Below are 27,285 nucleotides of genomic sequence, written 5' to 3'. Positions count from 1 at the left end.
CTTCGTTTGTAGCAATGATCTGCGACGTGGTGGGCGTATCGGTGTGTATTCGATGAGTTGATGCTTATAACATGATGTATAACCTATTGGTTATTGTCAGGGCTAATCAAGCCCGGTTTCTTGTAAGAGAGCAATCAGAGAAGACATGGATGGTATTGGTGACTGAGATGACGGATCAAGTTGTAAAGCTGATGATGTGCAAAGTGTTGTTGGTGATGGATTGCGGATTTGGATCGGTTATGGGGAGGGGATAGGATATGAACGAAGGGAGTGTTTTGGATGATGTTTAGGTCAAGTGGAGGAGAGTTTTGGAATAGTTAGAATGAGGATGGAGGTTGGAGGGTGTTTTGTTGTTGAAGGAGTGAGGTTGGTGTTGGCTTGATGGATGGAAGGGGGAAAGAGTTTGTATATCTTTGTAGTTTTTGTTTAGTTTGGGGATGATGAATGAGGAACCTGAGTATATAAGTTTCTCATGGTGTGGGGATGAGGATGGAAAGGATTCTACTGTAGCTATACGAGAGGAGAATAGGGTTACAAGTCCAATCAAAGGAGATGGATCAATCAAGGGGGGTGGACTATTTCTGCCCCGGCGGATATTTTATCCTATGCATGACTTTGATTCTGGCTCTATGAGACGCAAGAGTCCAAAGAAAGATGAGTAGTTGTGTGATTCATCTTTATGTATCTATCAAGTAGAATGCCTAGATGTATCTTACTCACAATGGAAACAGGCGAAAATGGGTTTGTTAACTAGATTTGAACCATGACAGTTGCTATTCAGCATTCCAGGGATATACAATAAAGAGCTATTGAATCAAGACACTCACTTATATACATTGGATTGAGCTACGGATAGACGGATGGATGAAGCTTCAGATACCAGAGAAAGAAACTGCGTAAAAAAACAACCACGACAGAAACAATGCTAGATCTAGAAAAAGGTATATTGTAACCATCTAGATGATAATAAAAACATCGTGTTTGTTCTTGATTCTAAACTACTAACTACTATGGGAAGCCACTGGCAACGCAATACACGGCGTCTCTCTCCCTCTCGCCACTCTGTATATGCAGACATGGCCGAGAGAGCTTTCAAAAATAAGAAAAAGAGAAAATATCTATCTATAAAAGGTTATGGGTTTTGCAGCCCCCATCCATGGCACCCTCTTCTCCCCCAAAAAAAGTTAATAAAAAATAGACATCATGACACCTGTTTCCCGTATTGTCCTCCGCCATGCAGATTTTGAAAGCTTTTCTCTCTTCTTCTTTTCTCTCTCTTTTCCCCATCGTCACTTCGTTCCAAGGTATCTCTCATCTTTGCTCTGCGGGCACTTTCTCCCTCCCTCGTCACCCCCTGAATGCCCCTCGGTGAGCGAGTCAAATCCAATCATACGTACTCCCCCCTTTTTTTTCTTTCCATGGAGTCGACGGGCAGCAACAAAAGTATCGCTATGAGGGTCTTTCTTTTCTTTCTTTCTTTTTTTTAAACAGCCCCATTACATTCCTCCCACTAAGCCTCAGGGCTACACATGACCTCTGCATATCAGACTTTGTCAGAGATAACAGTATCTCAAGGCCGTCCCGACGTTTCCTGCGTCCAGCGCCAACTTTCATTTTTCTTTCCGTACTCTCCAGCTACGACTGTGCGCTTCCCCAACCAACTCCGCTTGCCGCTCTCATATCGCGTAGAGCGTCTTCAGGGCCTGCTGATCTTGTGGCTGCAATTGGTTGATGAAATCGTCAAACGTCGGGATGATTTGCTTGTAGACGTTGAGAACCTGCGTATGATGATTAGAACTGTGATACTCTCTCAAAGACAGACAAGTAAAGGGCGTGGGAAAGACGATCGGGGGTATTCTTACATTTCGGAACACTTCATGTAGCTCTTGCTTGATTGGGTTCCTCAAGTTCATATCTTGATAACGAGCAATGGCGACGAAAAACTCCAGCAAGACCTTCTCCAGAGCCTGTGGGTTCTGCCCGACAACCAAGGTGAATCCCTTAAAGGCAGTGGCCTTCTCCTCGGTAGGATCAACTTCCTGCATGGCAGCCAGGAACTCTTCGGCGAACTTTGGAAGTGCCGGCGCCAACTGCTCTGCATTGCCAAGGCCCAGACGTCCGAGGGCAATTGCGGCATTCTCAACAAGTCCCTTTGGCACGCCGGGGTTGGACATTATCTCAACGAAGCGTTGGAGGAGCTCTGGCACCCAAGGCTGCATACCCTTGAGGTGCTGCATGCTAATCTCGCCAGCCGACCAGCAGGCATTGTTAATGACACCAAATCCGCTCTCGATTTCCTCATCAAGGATGCTATCCATGTCGAGCTGCTTCAACAAGATTGGCAGAACGGTTGGAATGTACTGCTGAAGCTCTGCGAAGACATACTTGGCGCAGTCGCCCAGCAGTGCATACGCAGATTGCCGCACCTCATCCGTAGGGTCCTCCATGCAGAAACCAAGGAGCTCAAAGAAGGGGTGCGGAGAGGTCTTTACGAGCTCGGCTGACTTGTCGTCCTCGAGCGCTTGAATAATGGCGCTCAAAAGGTCAAGGCTGGTGATGAGGAAATCCTTATCGGGCTGGTCTATGGCGTGGTTGGTGGTTGCGTTAATGCCCTGCTCGAGGTTTGTGTGGATGATGTTGATGCAGCGCAAGAAAATCGTGGGCGCATATGGGGTAAACGATTGACCAAGGGCCAAAGCAACGTAAGACAGACACTCGAGAAGCGGGAATAGCTCGCGAGACTGGTCCGAGACGGCATTGTATCTCGTAATCAGCGCTGGCATCAGCTGGTTGACCAGCTCAGGCCGGGCAATGAAAGGGCCTAGGCGTTCGGCCAGTGTCTGAACACAGTCGTAGAGAATGTACATGTTGCGATCCTTGTATTTGGCGAAGCACTGGACGAATTGTTGGATGATGGGTCCGCAGTATGGCTCCAATTTCTTTCCAGCCTTCTCCTCCAGATTCGCAAACGCCGAAGCACCCGCCTCTTGGACCTTTTTGTTCTTGTCCAACATCTTGCGAAGGATGCCGTCCATCATGGGAAGGAAAAACTGCTCCCGCTGAGACTGCTCAGCAAGGTTAGCCGCCCAGGAGGAGTATCTTCCCAGGGCCCAGCAAGTGATTTGCCTAACGACCGGCTCCTGATCCTCGAGAAGAGAGATCAAGTATGGCACCAGTTCGGGGAGGTGAGGTGTGACGGTATCCATGCAGCCGTCAGCCACCGCGCCGAGAGCCAGGACTGCAGCCTCTCGGTGAGGCCACTCTTCATGCTTAAGGTTCTGGGAGAGATAGGGGAAGATGGCTTCGAAGACGGGTCCGCCAAAGTCGCGGGCGAAAACATCGAGTGCAGCCGCCGAGCACTTCCTGACAGTCCACCTCTCGTCGGGATTCGCGTCATCGCCATCCTCATCGAGGTCATCAACTTCGCCTTCCTCCAGCCCTTCATCCATGCGGCCAAGCTTCTCGTAGGCACCGCCGTTCTGGTTGGGGTCAGCCGAAAGATTGCCTTCTCCGTTTGCAGTCCTGGCTTGAGACTTCTTGGCAAAGGCTGGCCGGATATCCTCCTCTCGGTCCTCTTCATCCTCGTCATCCGAAAGCCCGCCGAGAAGGGCAATGTCTTCTCCGCTGTATACCATGCAGTGCAGCAAGACGGGAATGATTTTGTTGAGATACGGCCGCAGGCCGGCCCAGAGGTCATCGTGCTCGCCAATGGCCAGCCAGAACTCGGCGGCCTCGCAGGCAAGGTCCTCGTCCTCGTCCTTTTGCTGGGTAACGAGATAGTCTACCAAGCCACCCAGATGCGGCTGTAGCTTGTCCGGTCTCGTCTCGACCAGGTGGACAAAGGCTCTGCACACCTGCCGGCGCACATCGGTGTTCTCGTCCCCTGACAGGACAAAAAGATGCTGCAGCAGGTCATCGATGCTGTTTACCATGGCCTGTGACGCCCTCGGGGTGAAGACGTTGATGGCCGTCAGTGCCCCCACACGTACTTTCGGGAGGGGGCTCTTGGTCGCGGCAACGAGCTTTGGAAGAACATAGTTTAGTGGTCGTTGGCCATTGACCTCCTTGGTCAGCATCTTGAAGTTGTCCTCGCAGATTTTGGACAGGGCAGACATGGCACCCTCCTGAGCCTCGTTGGAGAATTGGCCATTGGAGTTTCCAACCATTTCGAGGAGCTGAGGGAGCAACTCGGGCCATCCCATCAAACCGCCCTTCTTGATGACTTCAGTAGCAATGTTTCCGCCGAAATTCCGAATCTGAGAGTTCTTATCTTGCAAGCTCATGGGCACGGCGAGCTTGACGAGCTGCAGGCTCGATTCCGGGATTGATTTCCAGTCGGCCTTGACGTTGTTCTTGAGCATGATGCCCGCAGCTGATCGGACAAGATGGTAGTCTTGTTCGCTGCACTGCAGGCCCTCGGGCGTCTGGGGGCTGGAGAGGATGTAAGCTAGATAATTGTTGATATCAGGTGAGTTTTTGGCTTGCTGAAGCATCTACTTGCTCAAGACTCGGTCAGCATTCGATCAAGCAAGCCCGTCTCTGGGTTGACACTGACCTGCTCAGCCTGCTTCTGGGCGGTCTTGTCAAAGCCGCTGAGGGAGTCTTTGAGACATGCCGCAAGCTGGCTCAACGACTCTGGGGCCGGTTGCCACGACATGATGGGCGGTGGTGGTGGCAGCAGTTCGCTGCGCGCTAGAGGAGCAATGCGATGCGCTTGGGTGCGGGCTTGCTGATTGGAGATGCTCTAGGACATGAAGCGGCAGCTATAGACTTTGCAGAGGCAAGGCGAATTAGCATCCCACATGGGCTTCCCATGGCGTGGCAGCAGGGCGTACAAGACAAGAGCAAGGAGCCGGCACAAAAGGACCCCTGATGTCGAGGAACTTGGTGACCGTTGGGAGGGTTTTTGGAGGCGGGTCCGAGGATTCAAGGCGTTGGCCGAGACAGCACGAGGGTGTCGGCTCTGACGCTGGGGATCGAAAGCCCGGAAAGCCAGGCGTTCGAGGTCGTTGCGGAGGCTCGAATGTTTGCAGCAAGCAAACTGAGCTGATTGTCCTCGTGGTCGAAAGAGAGACGATGCGCCAAACCTTGTGCGCCCTCGAGCGGTTTGGTTTGATTTGGCGGGGAGCAAAACCCACCTGTTTTTTGGCGGCCAAATTTCGTAGCGGGGTGCGATAACGATAACCCGTGGGCAATGGGCGAGGCGAAACGGGAATAGGAGGGACTTGATGGGCAAAATTTTAGGGGAGAAAAAAAATCAATCGTCTGGTACATGCATGTATGGAGTCAATACTAATGCTCTGTCTGCACTGTTAGCGCGCTGCTAAACCACTGACAGTGTGCATGTGCACTGCAAAAGTCAGGTGACTGTGGTGAAGCAGAACAATCGGGGTGGTTCCGGCTTGGTAGAATGTACCTGTATCGTACCTGTGAGTTCACGGGTATCTGACATGGAAATGTATGGATCAGTAACAGCAATCAATAGGTATTTCCTATTATCGTCCATCTAGATTTTCTCTATCCTACAATCGCCACCTCTATCTACCTAGATAGAGGTGGATAGCCTCTAAAATTAGAGACAACTTGGAGGCATCAATGGATCAATCCTTTCAAACAAGCTTGTAGCCAGTGTGTCTTGATACCACCCCAAGGGCTCCAGTGCTACCCGACGCGCCATCACAGCAAGTACCCGTTACACACGGTGGGAAAAAAAAGAGGTGGCTGGCCAGCGCTTACCTTTGTATTTCTTTATCCTCTGTGACAATTAGTACAGGTAGTATAGTAGTAGGTACTTGCTCGTACGAGTACTCAACAAAAGATTTGATTGAAGCAGATTGCAGGCAATGTCGGTATTTGTGGCGGCCGTACCGGCATCTCCGTGACAGAGGGGTAGCTCACATGCTAATGGAATCCATTCGATCAATCAGACGCCGGGCAGCAGCATTGTTAAACTCGTGCTGTTTATTAGCGACCTGCCGCTATTGTGATAGCACTCGTACCTTACAGGCTCTCCCCCTCACCACGAGGCCTGATCTCATGGTGCAAGAATCATGTCTTTGATGTAACATGAAAGACTCCATCTCATGACTGAATATTTCTATGCCCGTTATTTCCCATCCAAGGCCATCTAATATTTATATAATCCTTTTCTTCTTCTTCTTAGAGAACAAGGCTCAACGAGAACTGGCCGAGAGCAGTGACTCTTGGGTGAAATATTATTTCAGATGTGACTCGCCCAACAGACTAGACTGATGCTCTCACGAATATGGCCTAGTTAATGTGCTGTCGCAGATCCCTTCTTTCTGGAAGGCTTCTCGAGCCAGTCAGCGAGGGTGCAGCTTGCTGCAAGATTAGCACATCTCCCCTTGACAGGCAAAGCAGATCATGCCTCCCGTCATGGATAGGCATGCAAGCACGTGAGGCCCTGCTCCGTCACGACCATGAATTGCTTCGTAAACTAGGTTATCATCTACACACCAGGGGCTGCCGCTCGCTAGCTTGGGAGCGCTGTCTTGGGGAGGAGGCTCAAGATTGCCTCGGCCACGCTCTTGAAAGCCTCCATTTCCTCCTCGACTGTGCCGCCCATCCCCATGCTCTCTAAGCTGATGGAATTTGTCACATAGACTGGGAGCCCAGTCTTTCGGGCGACCAGCTTTGCCACTCGTGTAGTAAACTCTAGGGATGACTCTGCGGAGAAGAGTGTAGTGGCGATTGCCTGCTGATGATTGAATCTCTGGTATTGGCGTTAGTTGATACGTCTCCCGAGCCGTCATATACGATATGGATATTCAAGACGTACATCGGGGAGCGCGTAGACAAATGAGCCCATCGGCCTGGGGGCAGCAGCATCTTCCTGAGACACCGTTGTTAAGGACAGCAGAATGGCCTTGGCCTGGGTTGTGATGCGGATGAAAATGCGGGTATCCAAAGACCGCGGCAGCGGAATGGAGGCCTGAGTTAGTCTGTTTGAATCGGTGGCCATGATGAGTATTGAGTATTGTGCAGATGGAATATTATCTCCGAAACTGAGGAGTGAAGCATCTGGTATCTCCAGTCAGTAGCAGCGATGAGAAGGACTGAAATCACATGATTCACATTTGGTGAGAGTGAACCAGAGCTCTCACCATGACTAGCGCTGCTAAAAAAAAAAAGATAACACCACCCAAACCATATTCCCCCACTAAGCAACTCGGTTACAAATTCAAAAGGGCTCCAGAAAAACACCCGATTGCGGCGGGCCGGGAAAAAAGTAAAAGCAGAAATAGAAAGCTTGTTTGATAGACCTTTTACCTTGTTGCGCATCTCTCTCAACCAAACCTCCTTCTCACCACCATGATCGCAGGACATCGCCGTTGAAGCAGGCTGAGATGGATCACGACGGCGGGGCTACTTTGGCTGTGGCCGAGGAGAGCGCATGGGCCAGTGTGGATGGCGGCATGGACGACCCTGAAGAGATTCGGGTCATCTTTTGCGCGCTGGATTCGTTTGCGTGAGTAACATGGAGCTGCTTGTCTTTTGGTTTACCTCTCTGGATTGCTTCATTACTGTTAAGACGGGCAGGGTATATTGGGGTCTTTGTTGATAAGCTGCACTTCACCTCATACGACACATTCATCCTCATTGCAATGTCACATCGCTCAACATAACTCACTCCTCCTCATGTAAAGAAAGAATCATGCATGGCCTGACACCTTATCCAGACAATACGCCAAAGTCGCCCACTTCAACGTCACTCATCTTCGCCGCCGGTCCTTCTATGCCCTCCCCCAGGCTCACTGGAAGCTCCTTGCCGCGCCTCCCTTCAACTTCCTCGACACCCTGGACAAGGTCGATGAGGCGATTGACACCAACGCCGTTCTGGCTCGGGCCATCCTCAAGTCAGGATTGACTTCGTTTAATGCCCTCCCTCCCAGCGCATCAGAGTCTGACCCGCCGGTTATGCCGCATGAGTGGGCTGGAGTGGCCAAACATGCAGACATAGACAAGGCGAGAAGCACTCTCCGCCAGTTCTATCGCGACTGGACTGCAGCCGGCGAAGAGGAAAGGACCGCTTCATACGGTCCCGTGATGAAGGCTCTTGAAAAAGAGACCAAGGCGTCCGAGGGCAGGCGTTTGAAAGTCCTGGTTCCCGGCGCGGGCTTGGGACGACTGGTGTTTGAACTGTGCCGGGATGGCTATGAGGCTGAAGGAAATGAGATATCCTACCACCAGCTGCTGGCATCTTCGTACATTCTCAACGAATGCACAAAAGCGGGAGAGCACACCATCTACCCTTGGATACATACATTCTCCAACCACCAAACTCGAGAGAACCACCTCCGCAGCTACGCCGTGCCCGACATCCATCCCGGCACCGTCCTGCTCAACGCCCCCAACCTAGGCTCCATGTCCATGTGCGCCGCCGACTTCCTGTGTCTATACGGCGACGAAGACCACGAGGCCTCCTACGACGCCGTCGCTAGCGTCTTCTTCCTCGACACAGCGCCCAATCTTATTCGATACCTCGAGGTCATCTACCACTGCCTCCGCCCCGGCGGCGTCCTCATCAACGTCGGGCCCCTACTGTGGCACTTTGAAAACAACGCGCCGGGCAACCACGGGCACGACGACGACGGTGATGGCGAGCACGATTTTAACAACTCGTCTGGCATTGCCGATCCGGGGAGCTTTGAGCTGAGCAACGACGAGGTTATGGCGCTGGTGGAGAAGCTGGGGTTTGTGGTAGAGTCGATGGAGATGGGCCTCAGAGCGCCGTACATTCAGGATGCGGAGAGCATGCTGCAGACGGTGTACAATGTGACGACGTGGGTGGCTCGCAAGCCGTTGGAAAAAGAAACTGGCGATACGAAGAAGACAGAGGAGGAGAAGGAAACAAGCGATGTCAAGAAGACAGACGAGACATGACAAATAGAGGAAACAAATGAATTACAAATGCCGTATAATGTGCACCAACATCGGATTCGTAGTATACGGGGGAAAAGAATGAAAATTAGAAAGAAAAAAAAAGACGGTGAATTTGCGTACCCGGTCCGATGCGGTACTCATGCGGCACTATGTACAGCCATTATTATGATACAAGTTTCTGGATATCCCCAATGCATGCGTGTTCCATACTCTTTCTCTTGCTAGTCCTCTCAAGCCCCAGCAATTTCAATTACAGTTTTGCCTGCTCTTCAACCATCAGCTCTCCACGAGACCACAAAGCACCACCGTCAATGGCAATGGCCTCGCCGTTTACGTGCGACCCAGCCCGGCTCGTCAAGTACACCACGATGCCCGCAATGTCCTCCGGCCGTCCCAGGCGGCGCATGGGGTTCGCCTGGGCAATCTTGTCGGCGCCGCCCGACAGCGCCAGCAGGCCGTTGGCCATCTTGCTGGGGAAGAAGCCCGGGCAGATGGAGTTGACGGTGATGCCGCGCGGGCCCAGCTCGAGCGCCAGGTTGCGGCCCAGGTGCAGCACGGCGGCCTTGCTGGCCGAGTAGCCGTAGGTGCCCTGCTCGCCGAGGGTGCCGACGCCCAAGCCGGCGACGCTGGAGGTGATGAGCACGCGGCTGGGGTCGTCGAGCGAGGCCTGCTTCTGCAGCAGCGGGGTGAAGACGCGGACCGTGTTGAAGACGGCCTTGACGTTGAGGTCCATGACCTTGGCGAACGCCTCGTCCGGGTGCGTGTCAAAGGCCTCGCCCCAGGTCGCGCCCGCGTTGGCAAACAGGATGTCGACGTGGTCGGTGTGCTTGCTGACCTCGGCCAGCAGGCTGTTGACGCCGGCCATGGTGGCCGAGTCGGCGGGCACCGAGATGGCCGTGGCGGAGGCGGCGCGGCCGGGCAGCGCGTTGAGCACCTTGCATGCCTCTTCGCAGGCGGCGGCCTTGCGGGACGAGATGAAGACCTTGGAGCAGCCGGCCTGCATGAAGCTGTTTCGCGGAGGAGGAAGCGGGTTAGCCTGGGGGGGGGGGTTTTTTTTTGGCGGCGGCTTTGCTATATAGATGGGAGACAATGGAGTTTTTCTCACGCTGATGCTGCGTGCAGGCCGAGGCCGCGAGAGCCGCCCGTTACGACGGCGACCTTGCCCTTGAGCGAGAAGAGCGAAGGGAAGTCCTCCAGAGTGGCCTCGACGGCGGCAGACATTGTGGCAGATGGGATGGTTGATGTGGTTTCTTCAAGTTTTGACGCGTAATCGGAAAAGAAAAAGCGATGCAATTGATCAAACCGAAAAGTGTATATCCCACGTAAAGGAAGCAAAAAAAGAAGCAAACAAGATTATACAATTCCCAAAACGAAGAATTTCAAAGAAAGAAAAAAGCGGAGGGTTTTATCTTTCCCCCGTACAGTACAATGGCCACTGCAAAGAACGTCGAATGAGGTGTTGCCCCCCCCTTGTCCCTAGATCCTCGGTGTAGATGGGAAGTGGACCGACGGCTTGGAATCAAAGAAAAGAAGATAGATAGGGCACAAGGTACCGTCGCCGCGAATTTTCGCAGAAGAGGTACTTGTGGCGCCCGAGTAATTGCGGGGGAAAGATGCCGAGGCACAGGCAAAGAGACGGCCCGGGGAAGAGGCTTACATATCCCTTTTCCGCTTCTTTTTTTTTCTGGGGTATTTTAGATCTGGCACTACCGACGACTAATCTTTGATGGCGGTATGCTTTTTTTTCTTTTCTTTTTGGTTGGTGATGAATGTGCGGGAGATGTTTATGAAGGATTGACTTGAGGGTTGGAGTTGTTTTGGCGAGAGAGAGATTGCTCGACTGGGAAGAGGTGGGAACAAGTCAATGTCTTGGAAACGCGCGCGAGGGCTCAGCGGATGAGGGAGGTGGTGCATAGGGCTATTAATAGAGATATGGCTGGAAATACTCTGTGCTACATCTATAAATGGCTACTATAAGCTTTCAATAATATGTACATTCATTCTTTAAAAGCAACCCTGGGATTATTACCACCTATTCATTGAGCTACATGTATAGTGATGATGAGTTCTAGTGGAATGAATCCGACGCTGCTGAAAGTGCAAGCCAACAAAGCTCTACTATTACTACTATTCATTTCTGCATACAAGAGGCAGCTTTCTAGAAGGAATGTTGCTATCATTTTATTCTCCGTTGGTTCCTGAGCTGACGCGCCGATCCTCCTTCAACTCTGGTCTAGCTTACAAGGTTGGATGGCAACCTTGGATGGCAAGTTCCTCTCCAGCTGTGTCACAATGCACCACATGTAGTCTCGCCATTTCAACACTTGCAATTGGGAAAAGGGCCATGCTATAGCAACGATTTGGTATCTCATAATCCGACTCAAGTCAAGTAGCAGTTTAAATACATCATCTCCTCCAAAGCACTCAGCAGCAACATCAAGCTTTCGACAAATATGCATTGAGACTGTACATCAAAATATATGCCTGTGAAGAGAAAAAAAAGGGGGACACATGAAAACATGTCAATATACCCAATGTATAAGAATATTAAGGAGAAATCATGCATCCTGATGATATCCAGCCGGCCCGGCTAGTCGAGCAATAAATGTGTGTGTCCTGTTTCCACCACATGGGCCAAAGCAAGCGAATGCAATCTACCCCCGTAAGCGCGGCTAAAGCTCTATGCTTCCAGTCAAGTCTTCACCTTTCACAGTTTTGAACAGAAAACTGACTAGGCACTGCAAAGCAACGAGACGCCGAAGAAAAATAAAAAAAGATGCTTGCCGGCTGTGGCCGTAATGCTGTGCTTATATATATATATATAAAGGCATCTCGAGATGCCGGGGGGATACCCATGCTGTATATATTTCCAGCTCAAGATTGCCAGGCACAGGTTTCGCAGGAATCTTGTGACATCGTGGGATATCTATTTCCGAGGAACGTATTTTGTGGATGGGTGCACTGCCATTGGGCAAGGCTGCTCCATCGAATGCGGTGCGCTCGAGGTGTGCGCAACCGCTTGAGATGATAAAAACGTGTCTGTGCCAGCCATCAGCTTTTCCCCGGGGGTCTTATCGATGCCTCTGCTTCTGATGGTTCTTTTTGTTCCAGCAGTGGTTTACGGCATCGCTAACAAGATCCCAGTCATTGTACACAATTGATCCGATGAAAAACACCTTGACGTTGTGTTCGACCGTGACCAGCTTGGAATAGTTGACGCGGGATTCCTTTGAGAGCTTCTCGCCCTCTTCCTTCATCTCGACCCGAACGGGGGGGAAGCCTAGCTTTGGCTCCTTATCGAGTAGTCGTGGCTTGCTGCCGCGCTCATGAATGATGCCATGTTTGTCAGCCTTGACGCCTTTCTTTTTGCAGGCTTTGCCGCCGTACGTCAGAATAGGGCTGTTGACCGTTAGTTAACCGTTGGAATGACCACTCGACGAGGGAGGGGGCTAGGAATAAACATACACGCAGGTGCAGTGGCCCTGGTCGTTTGCTATCACGATGAAGCGCCGGAAACCGACAAAAAACTTTGTTCCAAACCGGTTCTGGATTTCATGTTTACCGGACACGCTTGGAGCTCCTTCGGAGCTGGCGCCTTGCGGCTCCGACCAATGGACTTTGAATATCTTCCCAGCATTGCTGTTAGCAGACTCATTCTACCACCAGACGTCAGGGCAGGGGCATGGTTGTAGTACACACCTCGCCTGGTTGAAACTTGCTGGACGGCTCAACTCGATAACCTAGTCTCAAGCATCAGCTCTACTGGCGCGTGCCATGCAGGAATGATTACAAGGGCCTACGTGGATCTAGCTCTTCCAGTGGCTCCTCGAGTGCCGCAATGTGATAGCTGCCTGCTCCTGACTGAGCCTTTGGCGTAGGCGGACCTTCGTCTTCGTCATCATCGTATTGAGCTACACATCACGTTAGCTCCAGCGTTGTATAAAAAATGACCAAAGAGCATCATACCATAAGCCGATGCTGATGACTCTCCAGCATTCGCATATGCGTATGCATTGTAGTCTTGGCTTTCCGCTATAGTGTTTGCCAGCTCGTCGTCTTCGTGATCTTGGTCAGGGCTGTGCTTTCGCTCGCCGTAATGGTTCCGCTCGTCGTACCCATGTAGTGGTCGGTCTGGGTACAAGTTTCAGCATTGAACTCGGGAAATGCAACTACTGGGAAATAATTGGAATAAATTGACGCAAAAAAAAAAATCAGGAAAATTAAAAATAAAGGACTCCAGGACGAGGGGTCGAGATAGAGCATTTGTGGGCGCACTCACCAGCTGCGTGATTCTCAGCTGATCGGTCTTCTCTTCCGCCGTACACGGGAGCCGATTGGGAGTCTACCCCGCCAACGAAATCTTGTCAGTCAGTCAATCCCCGACGGCTGTGGGATATTGGCCATTGGTTATATACCTGATGTCGACGGCTGGTAGTACTGCGCTTCGGATGATCCGTGGACGTCTGGTTATGAGATATACTGTGAATGACTGGGACATGACCGGTGCAGCAGCAGCAACTTACATTGACTCGCCATGTAATCGTACTGCCCCGCCTGGGACACATGCAACGATTCCGCCGTCGAGGTTCTGTAGGCGCCTTGTGCCGAGTCCTCGTCGTGGGAGCCTGTGCGATGCCTATGCTTGCTCTTGGGCCTGCCGGATTTCGAGTTTGACAAATGATCTTCGGATACTGTAAACGCACTCCCACGTCAGTCACCCAATTATCACATATAGGCATGCCGATCGTGGCCCGCCACACAAGCTCTCATGAGCTCGTCACGGCGCAACCAGTGCGACTTGGTAGGTGGGTGGATAAAACGCACTCGAGCCGTCATAGTCGGTGGTGAGGCCTTTGAGGCCCTCGGTTATGTCGTTGATCGTTGTGTCTCGCGGAGTTTGCGCATGAGCGGCCGCGGCCGAGTCGTGCTGGTCCCAGTCATAGTCGTAATTCCCTAGCAAGTATCACACAAGTGTTGGCGGTGATGAGAAACGTCAAGCGCGGGGAGAGTCTTTTCACACCTTCGGAATCCTGGCGAAAACGATAGTAGCGGTGGTGCTGCTCATCCAAAACCCAGTCGGACCAGCTGCCCCATTGATGGGATTTTGACTTGGACCCGTGGTACATTGTGGCATTTTGCGCCCAGAGCAGCGCGGGAAAGCTACAAGATCATCCGGCGCTTTGTGCTGGACGGCGCAAAGGACCGGGGAAGCCCGAATGGTCTGAGCTGAGCTGAGCACGGCACAGGCGCAAAGCACCTCTGGTCGAGGCAGGCGGGCGGACGGAGGGGACGGGTTGCAGGCCGGGCACAATGCGGATTCCAAGGCCTTTTAAGAGAATGATTGCAAGCGGCGGCAGACGCAGAAGAAGCAAAAAAGCAACCAGCTCCAGCTCCAGCACCAGCACCAGCGCGAGATGATAAACAGCGACGGGCGGGAGGGGAACGTTTGGGCCTGTTCCTATGGCCCAGATTGGCGCGAGCCTCCGTGGGTCGTCCACTTGCTTCCTGGCCCGAGTGCTCCCCGGGCCTGTTGGTATGCTTGTATTGGGTGGTGCCGCAAGGTTGAGTGGATTGCTGCGAGCTGCTAGCATGGAAAGCAAGCTGCGGCGCTGGCGGATAGGATTATGGAGACATCTGGCATGCATCGCTGGGCGCTTGTTTAGCTACCTCGAGCTGCCGCCGCCGCTGCTGGGCAGATCAAGTCAATGGCCATGCCATGGCGTGGCGTCCCTGTATACTCGCAAGGCCAGAGAGAAGGTCGACGGCGCAGACAAGGGTCGCTCCGGCTAATGGGCAGCTTTTCTGCGCGCAAAATGCATCCTGACGTTGGCCAGCAGTCGCATCGCATTGCGCTATGGGACGATCTCTGAGGCCCGTGGAGGCGGCCCCGATTCGGAGGTGGTGTGCGGCTTTGTGCGGTTTTTCGCTGAGCTCCATCTCTTCAATGTTGACTGCATTGCCATGAGCTGTGTTTTCGCCCCAGCTATTGCCAAGCCAACGCCGGGTGTCAGCTTGGCTACTGTGTTGCGTTGCTTGGCTACTCGTACACCTGCATGCTGAGACACGATGAGACAGACAGCGGCCAGTCAAGTCAGCTCGTCACAAAACCCAGCAGACAATGACGGCACCTACTCAATAGGACGCAAAGCACTCAATGCTGGGGATCGCCCATCTCCGCCATGCACCTTGGCCTGCAGCCCTTCGGTCCAAGGCCCTGTCAGGTGGCTCGGCCGCAGGAGCCCCAGCACTGAGCGACGGCCAGGTGTTTTGCTCGTATATCCTCGCAGATGCAGAGGCAAAGACTAGTCGCTTTTGCCATGCGGGTCGATGGTCGATGGTGATGATGTCGAGGTAGAGTGACATGCCCGGTTAGGGATGGCACAGACAGACCGTGGCCGCTAGGGACGGCACCTAGGTAGGCAGCTAAGCCCCGCCCTCCACCTGGCGCACCCGCGTGCGGTGGAGCTTCAGCGCTGCTAGCCCACTGTCTAGTGGCCGGACTGTGCTCGCCGACGCCCTCAAGCTCTGTAGGGCTAGCGGGTTAGCGGGCTGCTGCTACGCTGTGGGTGACGCTTAAGACGCTGCAGCGCTGCTAGCGCGCCGGGGAGGCGTCGACGACAGTGCTAGCACCTGCTGCCACAGGGGCTTCGACCAACCGCTGGCGCCCTGGGCCATGCTCTACATATGCTCTGGCTGGCGCTATTCGCTGCCCGTCAGATGGATCAATACGCTGAGCCAACTTGAGCTCTCCACGCCAGACAAACGGCCCGCGCTGCTCTCGCAGTTTCACGACAAGACACAGACACACTTGCCTGCTCACTCATATGTGGCCGCAAACCAGAGAGCGCTGGCTCATCCTGTTCGTCTGAAGCGACGTGTGTTTTGCCACTGTGGACGCCCGATTTTCACTCGCACGCAGATACACATTGGATGCAGCTAGATGGGCCGCGTCGGTCCCGCTGCTCGTCATCTTTAGGTCCAGGTCCAGGTCCAAGTCCAGCCTACAGAGCCTCGTCTGGCCTCGATCCGACGTCGACCTCTCGCATCCCATCACGCCTCACCGACGTTGGATGTCATCGACACGGAAAGATGATCAGCGATGGGCAATGCTGAGCGTTGAGCCACTGCCAGCATACTCGAGCCGCCTCCATGGACGCCGCCGTACAGGCACCGGCCAGCCCAGGCAATCCGTCTCTGGCCGATCCCATCAGCACCGGCAGCATGGACGGCTCTGCGGACGTGTCACTCGTCACGTTTGCTGCCGCCGCATCATCCCACGAGGACGAGGACTTTAAAGAGAGCGATCGCTGGAGGCTCCATAGCGACACGTCGACCATATCCAGCAGGGTCACCACGCCCGATCCCGTCGTGTCGAGCCCGCCGCTGACTCCCTTCGCCTCGGCTGGCAGTCGGACGCCTCTTCCCGGCAGGATTTCCAATGCCCTCTCTCCTCTTCCTCTTCTACCCCCCGCGTTTCCTCCCCGGCGAGGTCCGGAACGGGGTCGCGGGCGAGGACGTGGCGGAGCGAGGGGAGCGAGTCGACTTATGCCGAGGAGCCCGAACGAGGCTACCCGATCCCATCAACCAAACCCAGCGGATTCATCTCGATACGGACCTTCTCGACCTCCGTTGCCTACCAGCAGTAATGGCATGGCCCAGTCATCGTCATCGTTTCCATTGCTTGTCGAGCAGGATAGGGGCGATGATGGTCACAGAGCTCGACGCCTCGGCGTCCCTCCTCACCCGCCGCCGCCGCCACCTCCGCCGCCGTTCAACTCTCCTCCTCTTGCTTCCTCCTCTTACTTTGCCAACCTTCCGACGATGAGCAGGCCAGACCTTGGCCTGGCCGACATTAATCACGCACCACCACCTTCCCTAGGCTCTCATGCATCCGCCAGCACGCAGCAGTTGATCCAGTCCGCTCCAGGTTTTTCAATCAATAATTACGTGCGGCCACGACCATCCCGAGGTAAACGGAACTCGGGACGGTCCTATCATCGGCGGAGTAATGGCAATGGCCCACAAGATGAAGCATTGACTTTCTCACTGACCAGGCTTGAAGATGATGAGGCTTGGAGCTCTTCATCCTCATCTAATGAAGATCCAATCGCCTATCGGAATGCTAGGCAGTTCCCTCCCCAGCTGCCCGCTGGCCCGTCCTATGGGCCATCTGCCGCCCGGAGCAGATCCTCTGCGGCAAATCAAATCACGGCATGGGTGTCACAATACGAAAAGTCGAGGAGCCCAACGAGATCTCGATCAAGATTGGGTGACATTTCTGCAGTTCTACATCCCACTGACACCGAGTCGCACCTGGATGGCTCTTTGCACTCCAATGATTCTTCCCATGGCGAAATAGAAATGCTGTGGCAGCAATTGAAAGAGAAGAGAGCTAAACTAAGTGGCACAAGGGCAGAGATGCGGTCCAGGAGAAAGGCGCTGCGGCAAAAGAGGCGTGAGAAGGATGCAGCCGACAATGCCTTCATGAGCGTCGTGCGGCCTGTGCTGATCAGCCGAGGAGAGCCGTTTCAGGCCTCATCCAGCCTTTTTGAAGCGCGGTTGGAGAAGATGCAGCAGTTGAGAGATGACTACCAAGTTCTGGAATCCAGATATGAGACGCTCGAGGCCATGTTGGATGAGGAAGAGCGTGATCTCAGCATCCTCGAAACACGCTTCTTTAGCATCTTGGCGGCTGACCAAACCAAGGAGGAGCGCCAGCTCGATGTCTCGAGCGATTCCGGTGCCGCCAACTTCAACATTGATCAGGTGGAAATACCGTATGAGCTCAGAGGCATATCTCCGTTCGGCCCCGTCGAAGACCCACATCCCTTGTATGTCGATTTGACATCAACGGTGGGATATCTGGGGAATGCCCGGGATGAATATGCAGACCTCCTCTCCACCAAAGAGCAATACGAGGAAGAGCAGCTGTTGAAAAAGACGACCAATCAGAAGACCCCGGATGAGCTAGACATGAAGGAATTCTTTGACGAGTTCCCATCCGAAGAGCTGCGGATGGTTGGCGTAATAGCCAACCTGGAATCCCAAGTAAGTCGCCTTAGGGAGATTTGCGAAGGCAGGGGAATCATGAAGAAGCACATGTCCATCAAGATGGAGTACGCACTGGATCCCCAAATCAAGTATGAAGATCTGGATCTGGACGACGAGCAGACAATTCTGAGCAGTCGCAAGACGTTGGGCCATGCCGAGTTCAATGAACTACTGTCTCAGCCAGACCACGTGCTAGCTGATGAGCCACTCACCCCCCTGGGAGCTCTCAAAGCAGCCATTCGCCTCCCGAATCACCATCCCGAGAAGGGTGTGAAGAAGAGGTTGGCGTCCAAGGAGTATGCCATTGACAATCTCATGCGAGAATGTGACGGCGGGAAGAAAGCTGACTATGTGAACCGGTGGCTGCTTCACCAACTGCGACTGTCTCCGCTCAACGCCGTGCTTCTGCGGTCCACTTTCCAAGCAAGCCGATCTCTCAAGATTCGAGACATGTGGCGCTGGCAGTGCGACGTAATGCATTACTGGTGGCGTGATAGCACCATGTCTCTGACGGATGGCTTCTTCAAACCCATAACCAGCGACAATTCAGAATATTCAACTCGCCAGGGATCGCCCCAGCTGTCGCGGGCCGCATCTGACGGTGGTCCTAGGCACTTCTATCAGCAACATGAGCCGATTGATAACAGCGATGCCATTACTGAATATGGCTAAAGCTTTCAAATACTCCTCGTTGTAATTTTCTTTTCGTTTCACCCTTTTTTCTCTTTCTTTTTATACCTGTTTAGCTTATTCTTGTGGAGGCCTTGTTTTTCTTTTCTTTCCTTTTTTTCCCTCCCTTATCGACGGCGGTTTTTTGAGCTGATTTGCCAGATAGGTCCAGTCTTTGTTTTGCTTTTTGCGTATCTGCTTTTAGGACTGTTGGTGTTTGGGCATGATGTTCAAGACTTGGTGAAGCAATTTCGGGTTGGATAGATGGAAAACGTACCCTAGGTTGGCCTTTTGCACACTCAGGCACATTTAACTTGAGCTCTAGACGGAGGCAGAAAAAAAGTGATACCCCTTCCCCTTTACCCCTTTTCTCTCTCTCTCCAAAATCCTCCTCTTTCCTCTTCTCTCCGTCTTCCCCTCCGTCTTCCATCTATTCTGATATCTTCCGTTTTCTTGTCTGTCTCTACTTGAGATGAGCGATTTATGAGCGTGTTGCGTTTTCACTCTGTGGTGTTTGTCGCGGTGAGCGCAAAGTATCATCTTCTTTCTTCCTTGTGTGTCGGGCAGGCCAGCTGTTGAAATAAACTCTCTGTCCCTTTCTTCATTCCCCAGCCTCTCCGCCTATTCCAATCTCACCAGGTCAACTTTTCTTCTCTTTTTCTCTCTTCCTTTCTCAACACTCTTCTCTTTTGTGAGGGACTCGAATAAAATCGGATCCCCCCGGATGACGATGTGTGCTTTCACAGGATGATGAACTTGATGGTGTTTCTTCGATTCCGTCTCTCTCTATCCATCCTCCATAACCTTTGTTCGCCCTCGACCAAATGACTACAGTAGCTCCCGTGAAGCCAAACCCGGACCGATCCTCGTCAGCTCAAGACTATGGAGCCCAGTCTCCACCTCGCGAAGCCTTGGTGAGACAAGCTTCTCTTTTTGTCGAGCGGCAGTGTGGAGCAGAAGCTGGCGCAAAGTACTGGTACACCACGGCCAACATGGTGGTTTCGACTAGTTCCGAGTGGCCGCAGAAGGTCGCATCACGTTTATTCACGGGATATGCAGATGCTCGGCTTCGGGCTGTTGGTGCTAACGATTCGCATGCAGCTTAGGCCTCTGCACTCATGTCCGCAAGTCGCATAGTGACAATGCATGTGATGGCTTTTGCGACCCTACTGGACTCGTATGTGGTGCCATTTGAGCCATGCATGAGCGCTGCATGCGAGAGTGCTTTAGACGGGCATTTTGTCTCTTTTTTTTTTCCTGCTGCTACCTTGATGGCAGGTAATAATAATAATCCATGATGATGATGACGGCGCGAGAGGGGCCTTGCGAGGGTTTCATGCTATGCTTGTTCTCAGCTGCCAATACCGCCGTGTGCCTGGTCTGGTCCCGGTAAGATTTGCTCTGCTCAGCTCAAAGTGCCAAAGACGGCGCCTTGAATTCATGCATTCTGTCTGCTTCATGTCACAGAGCTCCGCGCAATCCCGCAACGGCGTTTGCTTGATGCGGCTTATCAAAGGCAGAATGAGAGGTTTTTATAACCGAGATGCGATCTGTCACATTGATGCCATAATGGAGCCATTGCCCGTGAAAACAGAGGACCTGTCACAAAGCAAGTAAGCACTCACCATTTTCCATTCCGCCTAGAATGAAACCCAGCCAAAAGTCGACGGTAAAAGACGAACGAAACATTCTCCACGCTCACGGTGTTAGCGCTGCCTACTACATAGTAGCCTCGCCTTATGCCGCAGATTGCGCACACATACACGCACACGCACATTGTATCGTATCGTATCGTATCGTATATACATGTATTTGCAGCAGAGATGGTGCGGATTACTGGCTGACGTACATGAGTGAGGCTTATTACTGCTCGTATGTTGAGCCAGTAGCTTCGCAGGTGGTCAGAATTTGGTCCGGCGTTTTGCATGAGTGAATTAACACGTGTTGTTTGGCTAGATGGCCAGCGTAGAGCATATTTTTTTGCCTTTGCCAGCTGTTCGAAGATGATGGGTGAAGTGTCGTAGGATCGGTGGACGTTGCCGTGCTTATTTTTGTGGATGAGAAGCTTGAAGGATCGATGGCGGGAGCCCAAACGGGGTGATTTAGTGCAAGACGTGACTACATGTATGAACGCATGCGTTGATGAACCTGATGCTTTTTGTAATTTGGTGATGTGGGAGAGTGATGCCGTGATGCTGACAATGTGATTGCATGTGGTCAAGAGCTGTCCGGGTTGTTCAAGATATTGTTGAGGGAGTTGTCTGATGGCAAATTGGAATGGTCTGATGGTTTACATATAACAGGTTCGATATGAAAATGACCTATAGCAAGATGAAGTATCTATATCGCATAATCGGAGCCATCTTGAGATTATTATCGTTAGTATTATACATTTGATGAGTGGAAGATGGACTGTTCTCCCGATGTCGCTCTCTATCTAGAACAATATTAGGAGACATGATGATAATTATTCGCCTCGATGTCACGATTCAATGGGGAAATTGTATGTTCTGTGAATACGCATCAGGTATAGGACTCAATGATTGACCTACCTGTCTATCTGTCTATATACGAGCACAGGTGGCGTATATGAGCTATTCGAAGGTAGTAGATATCTGTTTGTAATGTAAGAAGAATACATAATGCAACTTGGAACTCTGTTCAAGAATTTTATACGTCAGTGCCACATCTTTGAACGAAATTATGAGCATAAAATCGCCTACAAACACTACCACAGACCTCAACCCCGCAAATAATCATGCCGCAAGAAAATAAGATTAAACAGCGTTGAGCGTGGTTTCTCGCATGTTGATATACATTGCTTCTATGCGGATATGTAGAATCGAGCATGTCGGTTCCGCTGAATTTTGCTGTAAACGAGGCGCAGGGGTTGGCATGAACTGTTGGTCTGCGAGAGATGAGTTCTGGGGCAAGTATCCGTACAAGCAGCTGAATTGATGAGATGTCGGAGATGCCGTGCAGTTTTGCCTCGTACTTGTTTATTTTGAGCATTGAATATATTTATACAATGCTGGGATATTGGTGCGACTGGTTTCGGGTAGAGCTACGTTACGTGCAATGTATACAGCATCGATATCGAGGGTATGGCAGCTTTGCGGCTTACCATGCTATGCGTATATGGAATACGAATCTAATGTGAATGTGATTTATAGAAAGACTCAATACGATACTGCTTTGCTGTTTAGTAACGACGTGTGCCTGGTTTTAGTGATCTGTCCTATCAAGGTGGGGAGTAATAGCTTCAAGTGACTTGAATAAGACATGACTTTCTTTTAATTGTGACAACAAGATACTCTATGACTAAACCTATTTCAAAGACGTTGTGTGCGGCCAGTTTCTGGTGTTTGGGTCGGGGGGTTACCCGTGAATAGAGTTGATACGCCAGATCCCTCGGGGAATGAAGTATTTAAACAACAATCATAAGAAATGCACACACTATATACCTTAGTAGTAGCTAGATATTATTTTCAAGGCTACCTAGGTATCTAGTAGTAAGCCATTTAAACATCATCGGTCAACAAGTAGTCAAGTCCAAGTTCAACTTGGCCACATCATCACATGCCTACAGGTGGCTTCAAAAAGCTCAGCTGATCAACGAAACAAATCGAGAAACTGCAACCACTCGGCCCAGGCAAATCCGTTACAAGTTCTCTAAAAGAGCTCATAGCGCTCAACCAAAAACGTATCTTCTGCCGCTGTCAAGAGGAAACCTTCAACAGAATAATGCCGTCTTCACCTTCTCGACACGGCCAGCATACACACAAAATTCTCTCAAGACAAAGGCACTTCTACACACAAGCCACGAGACACCAGCAGCGGAAGAGTCTCCCGGGTGGATATCAATTCCCTCGGGCTTCACGGCACTTTTTTTTTCTTGGCACACGAGAAGAGCCAGCCCTTGAAAAGGGAAAGATATGTCAGTCTTGCATACGAATGCTGATCGACAGAACCTTGAACACTGACGAAAAGATAACGCCTCACTTCGGCGCTGTCAGTATTCAATTTTTTCTGTTCAGGGCCAAATCATGTAGCCTATCACGTCTGCTATTGAACACTGGGATTTTTCTCCCATTCTTCACACCGTTTAGCCGCTTCACGGTCCCAAATGCCCAGTCCACCATGATGTAGTTTTGCATTTTACAGGGCGACATGTCGAATTTTACCCCTGAGTCAGGGATGGAGATGATACGAGAGCACAGACGACGTTCTTTACCTTACAATTTTGCATTTTGACCTCTTTCTATCACGGGTACTGTAGCTTGCCCTTCCATTCTGATGCCCTCATCCTCGCTAGAAAGAAATTTGATGGGTGGGCGAGTGGGTGAGTTTGGGGGAGGCACTGAATACGAGAGGCAGTCCCGATACTTGCTTTGTAGCAGCCAAAAATATCTGCTCCCTGTGGATCGTGTGTCCAGAAACTGGCCGAAGCTACCTTCTCGGACATATATAATCGTGTCAGCATCTTAATGAGGCGGATTGGTTCACCGTTTCCAGCCGCGCGCCAGATATTCTAGAACAAAACCGGCATTTGTAGGACTCCGTAATGTACCGGTGAAGAACAAGAAGAAAACGCTAGCAAATCACGAGCCGTCATTCTCACTAGGGCACCAAGGCATCGCTTTTGTCTCCAAAACCCGGGCCTACAACTCTAAAGGGCGTAGCATAGCCTGCAAAGAGACGACTATGTAGAAAACGAGGATCGAGTTAACCACTCTAGGAGAGTGCTGCTCTCGAAAAAGAAAAAGTATCCGTGCTCCCTGGTACTTAATCGTGCTTGTGATTTGCAATCCCGGGGTAATTTGATGCGTACCAGCGTTGCGAAACAGCGATTGTCGAGGAGCATAATCTTCAGAGGCGATCAGCGAGACACAACGTGTCTTCCTTCGCCTTAGCGATGGTCGTCGAATCAAACGGGGCTGAGTCTGATACTTAGAGCCATTGCCATCTAATAGCATAATAGCTCTGCGGAGGGACGGAGCCGTAAGGGCCCGGACTGCTCAGCTAACAAGACCGTATCCACAGAAGTATACTCGTACTCCATATTCTGAGAGAGAGGGAGAGAGGGTTGACCGCGCGAATGACATACTGTCTCCGCAAAAAGGCCGTCTTGGAACCGATGCCTGGCTCTCATTCGTAGGCGATTATGATATGCAAGAATGCTGGACAAGGCTGACATGGAAGACGGTGATATGCCGCAGCACTGAGACAAGCCTGATCGTCACTAGAAGATATCGTGTATCGTCGCAGACTGACCCCCATCTAGAGTGCGAGCATGAGCATGAGCATGAGCATGAGCATGAGCATGAAACCTTGTTTGTGTTTAAAATGAGACCCCTAGCCTCGTGACACTTTCGTTTCCTTTGCTCCGCGAAGCCGCCACAGCCTGCCTGTAAGACAAGATTGGGTAATACCAGAGGAAAGGAGCCCGTTGAAATTTTCGTCGATGCCATGCCGTGCCGTGCGGCCGCCGGCCGGTGATAGGTGCGGCGGTGCCCGGTCCCACAGCCATGACTCCTGCGTTGGAGAGCAGAGGCATGACTCGCTGGCGTGTTAGCCATAGATTGCAGCTTGAACTCAAAAAGGAAGAAGACTGGCAAACACGTGGCAAACGCTCTCAGTGGCTTGTTTGATAGAGTAGCAGCATGAACTGGCGGTATATCGAACTGGACCAGCTCTATCAAACACCGACCCCTTATTGCCCGCCCTTTTCAAGATTCCCGGTGCTGCTGCCGTTTGGAAACTCGCGGGTGGGGGCGCTAGGTCGGCGCTCGACTGGTTGCAAACGCTTCAGACGCCGGATCTAAGAGATTATCGATCCTGGTTGGGCTGGCGACAAGGATCTCGACGAACTAACACACAACGACGCTTCCAAGTCGGGCCCTTAGAGGCCCTTAGAGGCGCTGATCGTGGGCAGCGAATCTCCCAGGAAGCCTCGGCTGGCGCACATCCTAAAGCCGACTTGCTGACGCTGGAGAATTTGGATCGTCGGCAATTAGTCGATGGCCGTTGCGGTATTGATTCTCTGTGGCCGCCACTGGCTTGACCGGATGAAGTTGGACTGGAGAGGATGGAAGTGCAAAGGCGGCGTGGCAGCATGGATCAGATGCAATGACGTTGATCCTGGTACAGGGTCTGTGTTAGTGGCCAGCAGCTGCTTGTGCCGCCTGCATTATCAGACACAAGGTACAGTAGAGGCATGGAGGTCGTCGTGATTGATCCTTCGCACTACTACTAGGTACCTGACCCAGTAGGTGCTGGAGTAAGGAGAATATTGTACTGTAGATAGGTGGTGCTATGGATATACTACATCCTACATGTGCATACACGTAATTAGCAGCCTGAGGCTAGCAGCGGCAGAGTTGAGGAAGGCACGGGACTAGACGGTCCGCGAGATGTGCTGCAGGAACAAACGGTCGCGTATCAAGCCATCAACTCAATCGCTCATCTTTTGCGGAAATCGAGATTCATTATTAAACACTCAACTAACAGAGGAATCAATGCCGTTTGCTTCTTTTCAACTCCCAGCCGTCCCAACTAAGACACGCAATTTCCATCCCGCTAGCGGTGACAGCTCTAGCTCTCCCGCCGGGAGATGTCGACGGAGTTTTTCGGTTTCTTAGGCTGAATACGCTGGGTGACCCGCTGCGGGCTGTTGGCTGCGCTCACCGTGGGAACCCAGCCGCAGATGTCTTACAACGATGAGAGAAATAGGGAAGAAAAGGAGAAGATGAGAAAACGGGCAAATCTTGCTTCCAATCAAACGGATCTGGGGTTAGCACCACTGACGCTCTGCACATAGCAGGCACGCCGATGCAACGTATACTCGGCGAGGGCGGGGTCCTGCTTGACCGCACAGGAGATTGTATGCAGGCACAGGCCCGCTATCAATGCGCAGGAATCCCAAGCAAACGGTTTTCATCATCAAAAGTCGCCACACTGTTGATCTTCTGGAACAAACCTGGCTCGCTTGGCAAGATTCGATCAGGTCGAGTGCCTGAAGATGATGCCAATGCTCCGTATTCTTGGCCACGCCATACCCCGCGCCTTGGTATCGCGGATCCCCATGTCGATATATCAGTTGACCTCATAAGATGACCCGATCTCGTTCCAACGTTAATTACGACTACTTGGGTACATACAAGTACGGCTCTCCGATTTGTCGACTTTAGCCTGCGGACTCAACGGCCGTGTCTCAGAGCAATATTCCAGCAACTCGTTCTCGTCTAGGCTCGGCCATGCTTTGCAGATCACACACCAAAGGGGGATATCTAATATCGTCAATATGCGATATCCTCGACAATTAGGCAACCACCATGTAGCCCTACGCGAAACTACGCTGGGTCTGCGGAGTCGACGACGAGATGCTTGTCCAGAGGCTTCATGTTTTTCTTCCAGGTTTCAGGGTTCATGACTCCTACGCTGGCGCTAGCCTTAGCACCGGTCCATTGAGGATAATATGGGGGACTTCCCGGAGGCACCTCCGCCAAGCCCGACCTGTTCACAGCGTGCTGTACTGTGACACTCCGTACGCAACCGCTCAAACGCAGTATCCATTGCATGCAAACCGGTTAGGCCAACTCGTTGTTTTGACAAAAAAGATGTCAAGCGAATACCCTCGAAGCCGGTACGCCTGCCAGCTTGTTCTGTCTGTATTACTAATAATATTGTGTTTTACGAGTATACTTCAACGACACTGCCCTTGACATCTAATTCTACAATTCCCCAGATGGCGGGCACATGAGAACATCCCCAGAACGCCCCAATGTGGGGACACCACCGTTTTTTTTTTTTTGATGCCAAGAGCTGTCTGCCCCTGACAGCTGCTTGGAGACATTTTCTTGATGCTCAAGCGGTACGGAAACGACTATCTAGTAATGTTCCTTGTCAGTCCAGGCCAACCACTTTGCCGCGTTTGTACCTATATTTCGCAAGCTCGCCGACCAGCGAGCATGGTTCAACGGACTAATTGGGTACTACCTCACCTAGCTGTTGATCCAGTCAAATAGCCTTGTACCTCGCTTCGGCATGGATACAATCGCCTCTCCACCTACGTCCGCCGCCCAAACCCACTCACACTATGCATGATACTGGACTCAATCTCCGACCTCACAATGATATTCCCCATACAACTGTTGTTGATTCGGTTCCATCGTCTCGGCCTCCCCTGCTCCTAGTCTAGCCACGATACCGTTAGGCTTCTCACCATGGGCGTCCCATACCCGCTCAAAGCAGGTTCGCCTTGGCCGTTGCTTCGTATTACAGCAATAAGAGACTGCGGCTTGGATTTTGCCCCCGTTATACTTGACGCCCTAACGACTTCTGACATTTCACCCACCCAGCGGCAGGCATTCTGAGACGCAGGCGCCACCACTGACCGTTTGTCCACTTTGCTTCCAAAGCATCGTTGAGTCTCGCCCATGCTTCTGGCGCCGGCACATGGTCCGTGGGCCTTGAGGCGAACTACTGAGTCTGCGTCGATCAGATACTGGATTCAGAGTGTTAGTCCATTCGTAGTATTAGTACGGGAGGGCACTCCCATGTTCTCCATATTCATGTTTATCTATTCTCTTCTACCCTTCCGTGTTATGATTTGCAAATTTCACGTTTAGCAGTAGCGGTAGTGCTGCTGGACTCACGCAC

General features: G+C 51.9%; 7 protein-coding genes across 7 annotated transcripts; 3 read left to right on the top strand and 4 right to left on the bottom strand.

Annotated features, from left to right (window-relative positions):
- Positions 1–1,676: 1,676 nt before the first annotated feature.
- On the bottom strand, positions 1,677–4,657 carry Triagg1_1999 (uncharacterized protein; the record flags this gene model as incomplete). The annotated part of the gene is made up of 3 exons (XM_062896130.1): positions 1,677–1,778; positions 1,863–4,493; positions 4,556–4,657. The coding sequence occupies 3 exons, from the start codon at positions 4,655–4,657 to the stop codon at positions 1,677–1,679; spliced, it is 2,835 nt and encodes a 944-aa protein (XP_062758855.1).
- A 1,836-nt stretch (positions 4,658–6,493) lies between these two features.
- Triagg1_1998 (uncharacterized protein) lies at positions 6,494–6,982 on the bottom strand (the record flags this gene model as incomplete). Its single annotated transcript, XM_062896129.1, has 2 exons — positions 6,494–6,733; positions 6,800–6,982. 2 exons carry the CDS (start codon positions 6,980–6,982, stop codon positions 6,494–6,496), a joined length of 423 nt encoding a protein of 140 aa, XP_062758854.1.
- A 385-nt stretch (positions 6,983–7,367) lies between these two features.
- Triagg1_1997 (uncharacterized protein) lies at positions 7,368–8,904 on the top strand (the record flags this gene model as incomplete). The annotated part of the gene is made up of 2 exons (XM_062896128.1): positions 7,368–7,489; positions 7,701–8,904. 2 exons carry the CDS (start codon positions 7,368–7,370, stop codon positions 8,902–8,904), a joined length of 1,326 nt encoding a protein of 441 aa, XP_062758853.1.
- Positions 8,905–9,154: 250 nt separating this feature from the next.
- On the bottom strand, positions 9,155–10,125 carry Triagg1_1996 (uncharacterized protein; the record flags this gene model as incomplete). Its single annotated transcript, XM_062896127.1, has 2 exons — positions 9,155–9,911; positions 10,010–10,125. The coding sequence occupies 2 exons, from the start codon at positions 10,123–10,125 to the stop codon at positions 9,155–9,157; spliced, it is 873 nt and encodes a 290-aa protein (XP_062758852.1).
- Positions 10,126–11,975: 1,850 nt separating this feature from the next.
- Positions 11,976–14,030, bottom strand: Triagg1_1995 (uncharacterized protein; the record flags this gene model as incomplete). Its single annotated transcript, XM_062896126.1, has 10 exons — positions 11,976–12,303; positions 12,370–12,560; positions 12,604–12,644; positions 12,705–12,815; positions 12,871–13,035; positions 13,184–13,264; positions 13,320–13,367; positions 13,428–13,595; positions 13,729–13,857; positions 13,925–14,030. 10 exons carry the CDS (start codon positions 14,028–14,030, stop codon positions 11,976–11,978), a joined length of 1,368 nt encoding a protein of 455 aa, XP_062758851.1.
- Positions 14,031–16,053: 2,023 nt separating this feature from the next.
- On the top strand, positions 16,054–18,627 carry Triagg1_1994 (uncharacterized protein; the record flags this gene model as incomplete). Its single annotated transcript, XM_062896125.1, has 1 exon — positions 16,054–18,627. One exon carries the CDS (start codon positions 16,054–16,056, stop codon positions 18,625–18,627), a length of 2,574 nt encoding a protein of 857 aa, XP_062758850.1.
- Positions 18,628–19,448: 821 nt separating this feature from the next.
- On the top strand, positions 19,449–19,730 carry Triagg1_1993 (uncharacterized protein; the record flags this gene model as incomplete). The annotated part of the gene is made up of 1 exon (XM_062896124.1): positions 19,449–19,730. One exon carries the CDS (start codon positions 19,449–19,451, stop codon positions 19,728–19,730), a length of 282 nt encoding a protein of 93 aa, XP_062758849.1.
- Between the last annotated feature and the right edge of the window lie 7,555 nt (positions 19,731–27,285).

Source organism: Trichoderma aggressivum (assembly GCF_033847375.1).
Source record: "Trichoderma aggressivum f. europaeum strain CBS 100526 chromosome Unknown scaffold_005, whole genome shotgun sequence".
Lineage (NCBI taxonomy): Eukaryota > Fungi > Ascomycota > Sordariomycetes > Hypocreales > Hypocreaceae > Trichoderma > Trichoderma aggressivum.
The sequence above is the reverse complement of the archived record's forward strand: the minus strand, read 5'-3'. Positions and strand labels throughout refer to the sequence as shown.